The 13,645-nt window shown below is 40.3% G+C and overlaps 1 protein-coding gene across 2 annotated transcripts in view; it reads right to left on the bottom strand.

The window, feature by feature from the left end:
* Positions 1–13,645, bottom strand: part of LOC140740134 (uncharacterized) — a 187,924-nt gene that overhangs the window by 13,035 nt on the left and 161,244 nt on the right. For both annotated transcript variants that reach the window (XM_073069068.1, XM_073069069.1), the window contains 5 exons: positions 10,073–10,153; positions 8,758–8,874; positions 4,223–4,303; positions 3,069–3,185; positions 2,306–2,443 (listed from right to left, as the gene is read on the bottom strand). In XM_073069068.1, coding sequence (XP_072925169.1) covers positions 2,306–2,443; positions 3,069–3,185; positions 4,223–4,303; positions 8,758–8,874; positions 10,073–10,153 — 534 coding nt within the window. The remainder of the gene's footprint in view (positions 1–2,305; positions 2,444–3,068; positions 3,186–4,222; positions 4,304–8,757; positions 8,875–10,072; positions 10,154–13,645) is intronic.

Genomic DNA, 13,645 nt, shown 5'->3' with positions numbered 1-13,645 from the left:
AAAAACAGAGGCAGACACAAAACGCTGGAGGAACTCAACAGGTTATGAAAGCAAAAGTCATCACAGTGAGTCTCCTGTGGGACGTGCACAGACCAGTGCCCGTGATTTTCTTCATTCCTCCCTGGAATCTGCAGGACGAACCTGTAGAATTGTCAGTGATAACAGACAAATTCCTTCACAATGGTAAATACTGTTTTCTCCTTGTTACACATGGACTCATGGAGCAAAGCATTCTCATGTTGCTTAAACATAGATGATGCACTTGTTGGAACAAACGATTTATTGGTTTCCTTGTAAAAGGCCTTAAAGATTCACACAGAAAGACCGGTGGACGGGGTAAAAGAACAGACAACCCAGGATTGAACCGAATCAGTGAACCATTGGCTTCCCATCTGCTTAAGGCTGCGTTGGTTAGTAGCTCATTGGATTGAGAAGCCATCTGTCATGTTGAACATGAGGAAGAGACGTTACTTCAGTCCAGACAAGACCACCTCCCTCAACACTTTCTCCAGTCCATCTGGGACTGCATTAATGCTGCTTTCAATACCCATAAAGAACGAACAAACTTTATCATATTCGCTGCCAATTTCAAAGCTGCTCTCATCTTTACATGGTCCATCTCTGAATTTTTCCTCCATCTCACGATCATAGTCATGTCCCCATGGATTTCTCAGCTCCTCACTGAACCAGCTCTGATGGGGTGTTGTTGGTCCATGTGAGAGTCTGGGATCCAGGACTGAGATCGTAACCACCATGTCTGCTACAGATGCCAACTCTGAACAGACTTGCTCCCTGACAATGCATTACACTATCAGCTTTTTGGAAAGGAACATGACTGGTTAATAAATTCATTTCACAAACACTGATTATAAGAACTGTCAAAGCAAACAGAACGAAATGGCAGACACACATGAAATGTTGGAGGAACTCAGCAGGTCGTGAACTCCACAGCCATCACAATAATTCTACTGAGGGACTTGTACAGAGCAGTGCCTGTGATATTCTTCTTCACTCCCAGTAATGTGTAGGATTGTCAATGACTACCCCTACTTGGCATTGATTCTCTATTTCATGGTTATATTAAGTCCTTCCCTTCTCAAACTTTTCCTGATGCAAGGTTGATGGTCGCAGGAAACCCTGCAATGCAGTGGCACTGGTACGAACCCACTGTGTTGTTACAAGTTGCATGTTTGTCACAGGGCGAGGATTCACACTCGTCAATATCTGTGTGAACAGACAAAATCCCCACAACTGTAAGCACTATTTTCTCTATGTTACAAGTGGACTCGAAGTGTCTGGATGGATCAAAACACAGGCATGTTGTTTAGTATTGAGCCAACCCTTGTTAGAACAAATATTTCATTGATTTTTTTCTGACAAGAAGCCTTGAGGATTGTGGTAGAAAGACACGTGGACGGAGCTAACAGTTAGACTGCTACAGATGTACGAGTGAGAGCATTCTGACTGGCTGCATCACCATCAAGTATGGAGGGGCCACTGCACAGCAGCAGACAAACTTGTCAAGTGTTGGAAATGCAGCCGGTTCCTGTGGGCTTTAACCTCAATACCATTTAGGACATCTTGACAATGTGCTGCTTCAAAAAGGTGGCATCCACCATTAAGGAACCCCGTCACCCAGGACATGCCCTCTTCTCCTACTGCCATCATTCAGCAGGTACAGAAGCCTGAAGACAACTTCCAACTTTTTAGGAATACCTTCTTCTCCTCTGCCATCAGATTTCTGAACAGACAATGAACCCATGAATGTTACCTTGCTACTATTGCTCAAGTGTATTTAATTTTCTAATATATATTTCTGACTCCAACTTATATTTTATGCATTGCACTGTACTGTACAAATTTCATGACATATGTCAGTGACAGTCAACCGGAATTTGATTTTGATTCTGTTGGAGCCATGTATTAATGGCTGTGTCTTGCCCCAATTAAATGGCATATAATGTCCCAGGTAACCAAAGGGAATACTGGCAATGTTCACAATTAGTTTTTGTTCTTTCAGAGTTCTCCCAAAGAAGCAGCTCTCCGATTAGCCAATGCACCAATTAATCAGAGAGTTGTGAATGACGTTTATATGATGCTATGTGCCTGTGATGCTGCTGCGGTAAGACCAAAAGATCAAAAGACATAGGAGTAGAATTAGGCCATTCAGTAAGTTTTACATTGCACGAGTGCATACACACATTTGTGCATATTACAATAAACTGAACTTTGACTTTGACCTTGGTCATCCTGGAGATTGCCAATTTGACCTTTATTCTATGTCATGGTAATTTACGGTCATTACCTTTACAGCTCCTCCTTCCATTGGAGCCAGCCTTCTCAGACGACTGAAAACCTCTGCTGCAGATGCACTGGAATGAACCATCTGTGTTCTGACAAGTTGCTTCACGGGCACACGGAGAGGAATTACATTCATCGATATCTGTGCAGACCGAGAAACACTTCAGGCATTGCTCGACTACACATTAAGGTCCCTTCACCTTCAATACTCTCTAGGATCCTACTATATATGCTTATTAGAGTTAAATTTCATCTCCACGACCCTGCCCAGACTTCTGTACAAACTCCTTACAGAGGGCACTGGAATTTGACTCCAAACTCTGACACCCCAAACTGAACAGCACAGAGGGATGCCCTTCAACCCATCTAGTAGGTGCCAAACCTTTTAAACGACCTACACCCATCGACCGGTACCTGGGCCCATAGCCCTCCAACTCTGTACCTTCCACTTACCTATCCAAACTTCTCTGAAATGTTGAAATCCAGTTCATATGCACCTCTTGTGCAGACAGCTCATTCCACACTCTCACAACCCTCTGAGTGAAGAAGTTTCCCTCATGTCCCCTGAAACTTTTCACCTTTCACCTTTAGCCATGACCTCTTGCTGTAGACAGACCCAACCTCAGCGGAAAAAGCCTGTTCACATTTTTCCTATCTACAATATACCCATCACAATTTTGTTTAATTCATAGTCACTAACACATTCACAACTAATAATTCAGATCTTGAAATGTATTCTTGATTTCATAGTTATTTAAAGTCCTCACCTTCACAGTCCTGATTGATTGTATTGTAGCCATCCTTGCATTGACACTTGAAAGAACCAACTGCGTTCCAACACTTTTTGCGAGGTCCACATGAAATCGTTTCACATTCATTGATATCTGTGTAAAGAGGAAACATTTTATACAATCGTAAACATTTTTCTCTTCATTACAAGTGGAATCTATCTGTAGTTGATGGAATTTAGAAAATAACATCAGGGGTGCCACGGTAGCGAGTGCTTAGCCCAACGTTATTACAATTCAGTGCATTCCGAAGTTCAGAAATCAATTCCGACACTGTCTGGGAGGAGCTTGTACATTCTCCCCAGGAGTGTGTGGATTTCCTCCAAGTGTTGTGGTTTCCTCCAAGTGTTGTGGTTTCCTCCTAGTGTCCAAAGTCGTACTGGTTGGTAGGCTAATTGGTTATTGTAAAATGTCCTGTGATCAGGCTAGGGTTAAATAGATGGGTTGCTGCAGTGTGGCTCATTGGACCAAAAGGGCCTGTTCCACTCTACATCTTTAAATAAATAAATATTTTATTCAGAGATATAGAGTGGAAAATAAATTAAATTATTTCTGATCTTTCTGATGTGTATTTAATATCACAGAAATATTTGAGATTTTTGTAAATATATTCTTTGATTAAGTGTTCTGGTTCTTTTAAATGAAACAAAATGTACATGAGTTATCGCTGGCTGTGTCTCTGTGGTTTTGCTTTTAATTAGTTTTATGTTTCAGAGTTACAAAACATAACACTTTCTCATTACAGGGTGTTTTCACTCACAGAACTGCCATTGACTGGATGCTCTAGAGTCTTGTGTGTGAAAATCCAGGAGATCAGCAGTTTCTGAGATACTCAAACCACCCTGTCTGGCATCAACAATCATTCCACAGCCAAAGTCACTTACATCACATTTCTACCCCATCCTGACATTTGGTCTGAACAACAGTTGAACCCTTTGACCATGTCTGCATGCTTTTGTGCATTGAGTCGCTGCCACATGATTGGTCAATTGGACATTGCATTAATGAGCAGGTGTACATGTATACCTAATAAAGTGGGCACTGAGTGTACATTCATTGAAACCATTAATTGGATTGTATCATCAACTTAAACCTCAACCAAACTCAGTCACCTGAGGGGATTTAAAACTCACCAAAACATTTGTTTAGTGATGGATCAAATCGATGACCTGGTTGACACTGGTGATCTTGGGACAGAATGTCTTGGAAGATAACTAGAAGAAAGAAAATGAAGCTGTTAGACTTTTGTTCCATCATTTTTATTCCTTCTCTCCTGGAACACAACACCCCAATATTGAACGTAGCCAGGGCTGATGACAACCATGAGAGGGAGAGAGAGTTAATAGCCCCACCTCCTGAGATGGCAAAACCAGTCTTTGGATTGATGGCGTTGAACACAGGAGTGTCAGTGCTTTGTTCTCAGTGACCAAAATCCAGCCACCGGTATTGACTTCTGACACTGGTGTCCAAAGCTCACATGACTCCACATCACCTGTTGAAGTTATCTACACTGGGTCGAGAGGATGATGGTTATAGGGTAATGACTGTTCCTGAATCTGGTGGCGTGACAACCAATTTGCACTCTTTTGCACATTGGTCGTTTGTCAGTCTTTGTTTATGTAGAGTTTTAAGTAAATTTTTCTGTATTTCTTTATTTTCTTGTAAATGTTTTCATAAAATAAATCTCAGGATTGTACATGGTAACTTACATATACTATGATAATAAATTTACTTTGAACTTTGAAGTGATAAATATTAACTAATTACCAAACAAGGTGTTATGAGATAGTATTCGTGAGTTCATGGACATTTCAGAAATCTGATGACAGGACTGATGGCAGCTGTTTGGAAAACATTGAGTGTGGGTCTTCAGGCTCTGTACTGCTTTGTTGATGGGACTATTGAGAAGAGGGGAAGTCCTGGATGGTGAGATACAGGAGCCTTAGATCCCACAACACCAGGTTCAGGAACAGTTATTACCCAGCAACCATCAGGCTCCTAAACTACCAGGGATAACTTCACTCTCCTCAATGATGAACTGATTCCACAACCTATGGACTCACTTTCAAGAACTCTACATCTCATGTTCTCTGTATTATATATTTACTTTTTTGTTATTTGCATGATTTGAATTCTTTTGCACTCAGTTCTTCGTCATTCTTTGTTATTTATAGTTTTTCATAAATTCTATTGCATTTGTTTATGTTGCAGAAAATGGCTGCAAGAAAATGAATTCCAAGGGAGTGTATGATGACAAATACTACAATCATCTCTAGTAATTGTCTATAACTTCCCTTTGGAATTGGAGGCAACTCGATGTGGCAGAACTGAGGAGAGGCGAGGTGGCAGACCCATCAACAAGAGAGTGGAAGAGTGTGAAAGGTCGGGAATAGGCCGAATCGAAACCACGGGGTTCAGGCACCAGAGCAGATCAACACCATTGAACACGATGTGCGGACGCAGATTTACTGGCTGAATCAAGATGGCAAAGTCGGTGTAACCGTTTGGCAGAACTTGTTGTTTGGACGGAGACTTCAGCACCGGGACAGATTGAAAAGCTCAGGCCTGAAGCAGGGTATGAGCCGGTTCTGATCGCTGCTCTACAGCGTTTACTCAGCTCTGCGCTGGACTCTGGGACTCTCTTTCAGTTCAGAAACGCAATTAGTTTGTGGTCACTGTCTGTATGGTGTTTGTTTTTCATTGCACATTGTCTTCTCTTAATGGGTTATTTTATACTTTTATTTTTTATGGGCATGACGTGATTTTTATTCTCTGCATATTGGGTGTTAGACAGTCTTCTCTTACATATATATGTAGTTTGTTCTTGGGTTTCTTTGTTTCGTGGCTGCCTGTTAGAGATAAATCTCAAGGTTCTATAATGTCTACACACTTTGATAATAAATGTACTATCAGTTTTGAACCAGCACCCCTGCAGCACATTCCTCTCACCCAGCAATTGTTAGAGTTGGAACAATACTCATTCCTGACATTTACTCAGATTAAGGATCAAATGGATTTGCTTAGAAACTCCAACTAATTGAGGTTGGGGATTTGCTCATCCACTCTGTGTCACAAAGCAAATGTAGAGAGACAGGGCAGGGGAGGGTTAAATACAATTTAAATATCTCTCTGTACCAGGAGTTCACAACCTGGGGTCCATGGACCCCTCGGTAAAAAGTTAGGCTCCATGACATAAAAAAGGGTTAGGAACCGCTGCTCAACACTATCCCATCGAATACTTCCAGAGCAGTGACTATGTGGGTTAAATACAGAGTAACACATATCCTGAGCAGGGATATCATGGGTTAAATACATGGTAAATCTCCCTCTGCAATGTACCACAAGCACATCTGAGGCAGGGACATCATGGGGTAAATACAGAATGAAGCTCCCTTCACATTGTCCCATAAATATATCGTGGGCAGAGACAACATGAGCTACATTCAGAGTAAAGTTATCTCTACCACATCTAATCAAACGGATGTCAGATGGCAGACGAGAGGCTGAGGTCTGGCGTGGAATTCCTGGAGAATTCTTATATTTATTTCAAGCATTACCAATTTTTATTCCTAAATCTTTTTTTGATATTATTGACTCCAAAATATCTTGCTATCTGTGGCAGAATGAAAATCCTAGACTAAGCAAAAAATATTTACAGAAGCCTAAGAAGGAGGGCGGTTTGGCTTTGCCAAACTTGCGATTTTACTATTGGGCAGTTAATATCTGATATTTAATATTTTGGACACAAGAATCGACTATAGCAGCTTGCCCACAATGGGTAAATTTGGAATGTAAATCTGTACAAGACTTTACATTGTTTTCAATTTTAGGATTTTCACTTCCTTTTTCTTTATCTAAATTGAATAAACAAATAACTAATCCTATAGTCAAACATACATTGCAAATTTGGTTTCAATTTCGTAAATTTTTTGGTTTGAATAAGTTCATCTTATCAAGCCCTATAATATCTAACTTTTTTTTTCGGCCCTCTTTTATGGATCAAACTTTTGTTTTATGGAAAACAAAAGGTATAACATGTTTTCGTGATCTATTTTTAGATGATAGCTTTATGTCCTTTGAACAGCTATCTAATAAATATAATTTACCTAAAACTCATTTTTTTAGATATTTGCAAGTTAGAAATTTTTTGAATAATGAGTTACAGTCTTTTCCGAAACTATGTCCATCGGACATTACGGAAAGAATTTTAGCTCTGAATCCTTGTCAGAAGGGTTTAGTAGCTGTCATTTATAATATGATCATGAAAATACAGCCAGAAGTATCAGAAAAAATTAAGAAGGAATGGGAAAAAGAACGTCATTGTCTTATACCCACTGAGCAATGGGAGAAAATTTTACTATTGGTCAATTCGTCTTCTATTTGTGCTAAACATGCCCTAATACAATTTAAGGTTGCACTTAGAGCTCATACATCTAAGGATAAACTTGCTCGATTTTATTCTTATGTTAATCCAACCTGTGACAGATATCATTCTGATGTTGCTTCATTGACCCATATGTTTTGGTCTTGCCCTTGTTTGCAAAATTTCTGGAAAGATATTTTCAGTATTATTTCAATAGTTCTGAATATCAATTTCCAACCGCATCCTATTACTGCAATTTTCGGTTTACCAATGGCGGATAATAGTCGTTTATCCCCCTCATCTCGACGAATGATTGCATTTGTTACATTAATGGCTAGAAGATCTATTTTATTGAATTGGAAAGAAATTAATCCTCCAACTATATTTCAGTGGTTTTCTCAAACTATCTCTTGTTTGAGCTTAGAAAAAATTAGAAGTGTTGTCTTTGATCCTTCAGTTAAATTTGAAGAAACTTGGAGACCATTTATTCAACATTTTCATATGAGTTAAATTGTCTTTTCCTAAATCTCACTTCTATTATCCTTAATTATTTGGATGGAGGTTCGGAGTTATTGGCACTACTGTATATATTTGACATTATGCAATGGCCCATGTTGGTTAGTGTTTTTTTTTCCTTTTTTTGGTTTTTTAAAAAAAAAATTATTTCTTTTGTTCATAAGTACTATGAGTTTGGGAGGTTATTATATATTGATTATCATATATTTGAATGTCTACTTAAACAATCAACTATGTACTCTCAAACTCTCTGTATTCATGTTTCATTTATGTTTGCTTAAAAATTAATAAAAAGATTTAAAAAGAAAGAAAAGAGGACACTGGAATTTGACTCCAAACTCTGACACCCCAAACTGTACAGCACAGAAGGGTGCCTTTCGACCCATCTAATAGGTGCCAAACCTTTTAAGCGGCCTACTCCCATCGACCGGTACCTGGGCCCATAGCCCTGCATCCCCGTACCTTCCATTTACCTATCCAAACTTCTCTTAAATGTTGAAATCCAGTTCATATGCACCTCTTGTGCTGACAGCTCATTCCACACTCTCACAACCCTCTGAGTGAAGAAGTTTCGCCTCATGTCCCCTGAAACTTTTCACCTTTCACCTTTAGCCCATGACCTCTTACTGTAGACAGACCCAACCTCAGTGGAAAAAGCCTGTTCACATTTTTCCTATCGAAAATATACCCCCCGTAATTTTGTTGAATTCATAGTCTCTAACACATTCACAACTAGTAATTCAGATCTTGAAATGTATTCTTGATTTCATAGTTACTTAAAGTCCTCACCTTCACAGTCCTGATTGATTGCATAGTACCCATCCTTGCATTGACACTTGAAAGAACCAATTGTGTTCCAACACTTTTTGCGAGGTCCACATGAAATCGTTTCACATTCATTGATATCTGTGTAAAGAGGAAACATTTTATACAATCGTAAACATTTTTCTCTTCATTACAAGTGGATTCTATTTGTAGTTGATGGAACTTAGAAAATAACATTGGGGCGCCAAGGTAGCGAGCAGTTAGCCCAACGTTATTACAATTCAGTGCATTCCGAAGTTCAGAAATCAATTCCGACACTGTCTGGGAGCAGCTTGTACATTCTCCCCAGGAGTGTGTGGATTTCCTCCAAGTGTTGTGGTTTCCTCCTAGTGTCCAAAGTCGTACTGGTTGGTAGGCTAATTGGTTATTGTAAAATGTCCTGTGATCAGGCTAGGATTAAATAGATGGGTTGCTGCAGTGTGGCTCATTGGACCAAAAGGGCCTGTTCCACTCTACATCTCTAAATAAATAAATATTTTATTTAGAGATATAGAGTGGAAAATAAATTATTTCTGATCTTTCTGATGTGTATTTAATATCTCAGAAATATTTGAGATTTTTGTAAATATATTCTATGATTAAGTATTTTTGTTCACTTAAATAATTAAGTCTGGGTTATTTTTAAAAATTAATGTGAATGGCATACGTCATCATGCTACCACATCATATTTGCATGTCTCACTAAAGTAAAAACAAAATTAAACGCACATGAGTTACCCATGGCTCTGAGTAATTAGAGTAATATTGTAAATATATTCTTTGATTAAGTGTTCTGGATCTTTTAAGTGAAACAAAATGTATTTGAGTTATCCCTAGCTGTGTCTCTGTGGTTTTGCTTTTAATTAGTTTTATGTTTCAGAGTTACAAAACATAACACTTTCTCATTACAAGGTGTTTTCTCTCACAGAACTGCCATTCACTGGATGCTCTAGAGTCTTGTGTGTGAAAATCCAGGAGATCAGCAGTTTCTGAGATACTCAAACCACCCTGTCTGGCATCAACAATCATTCCACAGCCAAAGTCACTTACATCACATTTCTACCCCATCCTGACATTTGGTCTGAACAACAGTTGAACCTTTTGACCATGTCTGCATGCTTTTGTGCATTGAGTCGCTGCCACATGATTGGTCGATTGGACATTTGCATTAATGAGCAGGTGTACATGTGTATCTAATAAAGTGGGCACTGAGTGTACATTCATTGAAACCATTAATTGGACTGTATCATCAACTTAAACCTCAACCAAACTCAGTCAACTGAGGGAATTTAAAACTCACCCGCACATTTGTTTTGTGACGGATCAAATTGATAACCTGGTTGACACTTGTGTTCTTGGGACAGAATGTCTCGGAAGATAACTAGAAGAAAGAAAATGAAGCAGTTAGACTTTTGTTCCATCATTTTTACTCCTTCTCTCTTGGAACACAACACCCCAATACTGAATGTAGCCAGGGCTGATGACAACCGTGGGAGGGAGAGAGAGTTAATAGCCCCACCTCCTGAGATGGGCAAAACCGTTCTTTGGATTGATGGCATTGAACACAGGAGTGTCAGTGCTTTGTTCTCAGTGACCAAAATCCAGCCACCGGTATTGACTTCTGACACTGGTGTCCAAAGCTCACATGACTCCACATCACCTGTTGAAGTTATCTACACTGGGTCGAGAGGCTGATGGTTATAGGGTAATGACTGTTCCTGAATCTGGTGGCGTGACAAACAATTTGCACTCTTTTGCACATTGGTCGTTTGTCAGTCTTTGTTTATGTAGAGTTTTATGTAAATTTTTCTGTATTTCTTTATTTTCTTGTAAATGTTTTCATAAAATAAATCTCAGGATAGTACATGGTAACTTACATATACTATGATAATAAATTTACTTTGAACTTTGAAGTGATAAATATTAAGGTGTTATGAGATAGTATTCGTGAGTTCATGGACATTTCCGAAACCTGATGACAGGACTGATGGCAGCTGTTTGGAAAACATTGAGTGTGGGTCTTCAGGCTCTGTACTGCTTTGTTGATGGGACTATTGAGAAAAGGGGAAGTCCTGGATGGTGAGATACGGGAGCCTTAGATCCCACAACACCAGGTTCAGGAACAGTTATTACCCAGCAACCATCAGGCTCCTAAACTACCAGGGATAACTTCACTCTCCTCAATGATGAACTGATTCCACAACCTATGGACTCACTTTCAAGAACTCTACATCTCATGTTCTCTGTATTATATATTTACTTTTTTGTTATTTGCATGATTTGAATTCTTTTGCACTCAGTTCTTCGTCATTCTTTGTTATTTATAGTTTTTCATAAATTCTATCGCATTTGTTTATGTTGCATAAATGGCTGCAAGAAAATGAATTCCCAGGGAGTGTATGATGACAAATACTACAATCATCTCTAGTAATTGTCTATAACTTCCCTTTGGAATAGGAGGCAACTCGATGTGGCAGAACTGAGGAGAGGCGAGGTGGCAGACCCGTCAACAAAAGAGTGGAAGAGTGTGAAAGGTCGGGAATAGGCTGAATCGAAGCCACGGGGTTCAGGCACCAGAGCAGATCAACACCATTGAACACGATGTGCGGACGCAGATTTACAGGCTGAATCAAGATGGCAAAGTCCGTGTAACCGTATGGCAGAACTTGTTGTTCGGACGGAGACATCAGCACCGGGACAGATTGAAAAGCTCAGGCCTGAAGCAGGGTATGAGCCGGTTCTGATCGCTGCTCTACAGCGTTTACTCAGCTCTACGCTGGACTCTGGGACTCTCTTTCAGTTCAGTAATACTATTTGTTTGTGGTCACTGTCTGTATGATGTTTGTTTTTCATTGCACATTGTCTTCTCTTTATGAGTGATTTTATACTTTTATTTTTTATGGGTATGACGTGGTTTTTATTTTCTGCATATTGGGTGTTAGACAGTCTTCTCTTATATATATATGTAGTTTGTTCTTGGGTTTCTTTGTTTCGTGGCTGCCTGTTGGGAAATAAATCTCAAGGTTCTATAATGTCTACATACTTTGATAATAAATGTACTATCAGTTTTGAACCAGCACCCCTGCAGCACATTCCTCTCACCCAGCAATTGTTAGAGTTGGAACAATACTCATTCCTGACTTTTACTCAGATTAAGGATCAAATGGATTTGCTGAGAAACTCCAACTAATTGAGGGCGGGGATTTGCTCATCCACTCCGTGTCACAAAGCAAATGTAGAGAGACAGGGCAGGGGAGGGTTAAATACAATTTAAATATCTCTCTGTACCAGGAGTTCACAACCTGGGGTCCATGGATCCCTCGGTAAAAGGTCAGGCTCCATGACATAAAAAAGGGTTAGGAACCGCTGCTCAACACTATCCCATCGAATACTTCCAGAGCAGTGACTATGTGGGTTAAATACAGAGTAACACATATCCTGAGCAGGGATATCATGGGTTAAATACATGGTAAATCTCCCTCTGCAATGTAGCACAAGCACATCTGAGGCAGGGACATCATGGGGTAAATACAGAATGAAGCTCCCTTCACATTGTCCCATAAATATATCATGGGTAGAGACAACATGAGCTACATTCAGAGTAAAGCTATTTCTACCACATCTAATCACACAGATGTGAGGGGGCAGACGAGAGGCTGAGGTCTGGTGTGGAATTCCTGGAGAGGGGCACAGATTGAGACTCGGACTCAAGCTGTGAATGAGCCTGTGCTGGGACAAAAGTACTGAGGTTTGAAGAGTCCACTGACAGAAATCAGTCTCCAGGGCAGGACACGATGAACTTCAAAATCCTCGGGGCTTTCTGGAAGCAAGCACTTGGGAAAACCAGGTGACTGGGCGGATGCCCCTCTCGTGACACTGGGTGGTCATTGCCATGTTAGTGACTTGTGTGGCACCCAAAACCATTCAGCCCATCACCCCACACCAGCTCCAGCAGAGCAATCGGGGGTTGGTGGGGTGATTATTGGAAGAGGTAAAGAATGGGTAAAGGTAAAACAATGGAAGAAAGGGAAGGACAAGAACAAGAGGGAGAGATGAACAGGTGAGGAGAAGGGGCAAGAGGGTAACCAGAATGGAAAAATAGAGAAGGAGGGAGGGGAAGCAAGAGGAGGGAGAATGGTAACTTCATATAATTCCCCCTTCCCCTTTCACTCTTTTTCCTGTCCTGTGGTTACCCTCTTACTCTTTTTCTTCTCACCTCCCCATCACATCCCTCTCATCTCCCTCTGTGCTTCCCTTTCTTCCATGGTCCTCTGTCCTCTCCAATCAGATTCCTTCATCTTCTTCAGCCCTTTACCTCTTCCACCTATTCCCCCACCCACCTTCTTACTTCATCCCACCTACTCACCTTCCCCTTCACCTGGTCTCACCTATCACCTGCCAGCTTGTTTCCCTTCCTCTCCCCTCCCCACCTTCCTGCTAATGCCCCTTTACTTTCCCGTCTGGAAGTGGGTCTCAACTCAAAATATCGACTGTCTATTTCCCTCCATAGATGATACGTGACCTGCTGGGTTTCAGTCATGAGTTCCAGCTGCTGGAACGATTCAAACTGTGCGAGGAGCTTCCAAATGGAAGTCCTGAATGAGTTTTATTTGTTTCACTGACATTTGGGCTTCTGCAGTTATAGTGACCATAACATTGAGGGTTTATCAAGAAAACACAATTAACATCCTTCAACAAATGAAGATTATGGTCACCGCCCAGTCCAAACAACATACAGTAAACGATTAATTTTGTCTCTGCTACTCTAAAACCATTGTGAGAAGGATGTTGAAGAGATAAACAAGAAATTTACAGAAATTGGGCTCAAGGCTTGGGTTGATGTTTAGATCAGCCCTGGGCAGTGAGAACACAG

The sequence above is a fragment of the Hemitrygon akajei genome, chromosome 16 (assembly GCF_048418815.1).
Source record: "Hemitrygon akajei chromosome 16, sHemAka1.3, whole genome shotgun sequence".
Lineage (NCBI taxonomy): Eukaryota > Metazoa > Chordata > Chondrichthyes > Myliobatiformes > Dasyatidae > Hemitrygon > Hemitrygon akajei.
The sequence above is the reverse complement of the archived record's forward strand: the minus strand, read 5'-3'. Positions and strand labels throughout refer to the sequence as shown.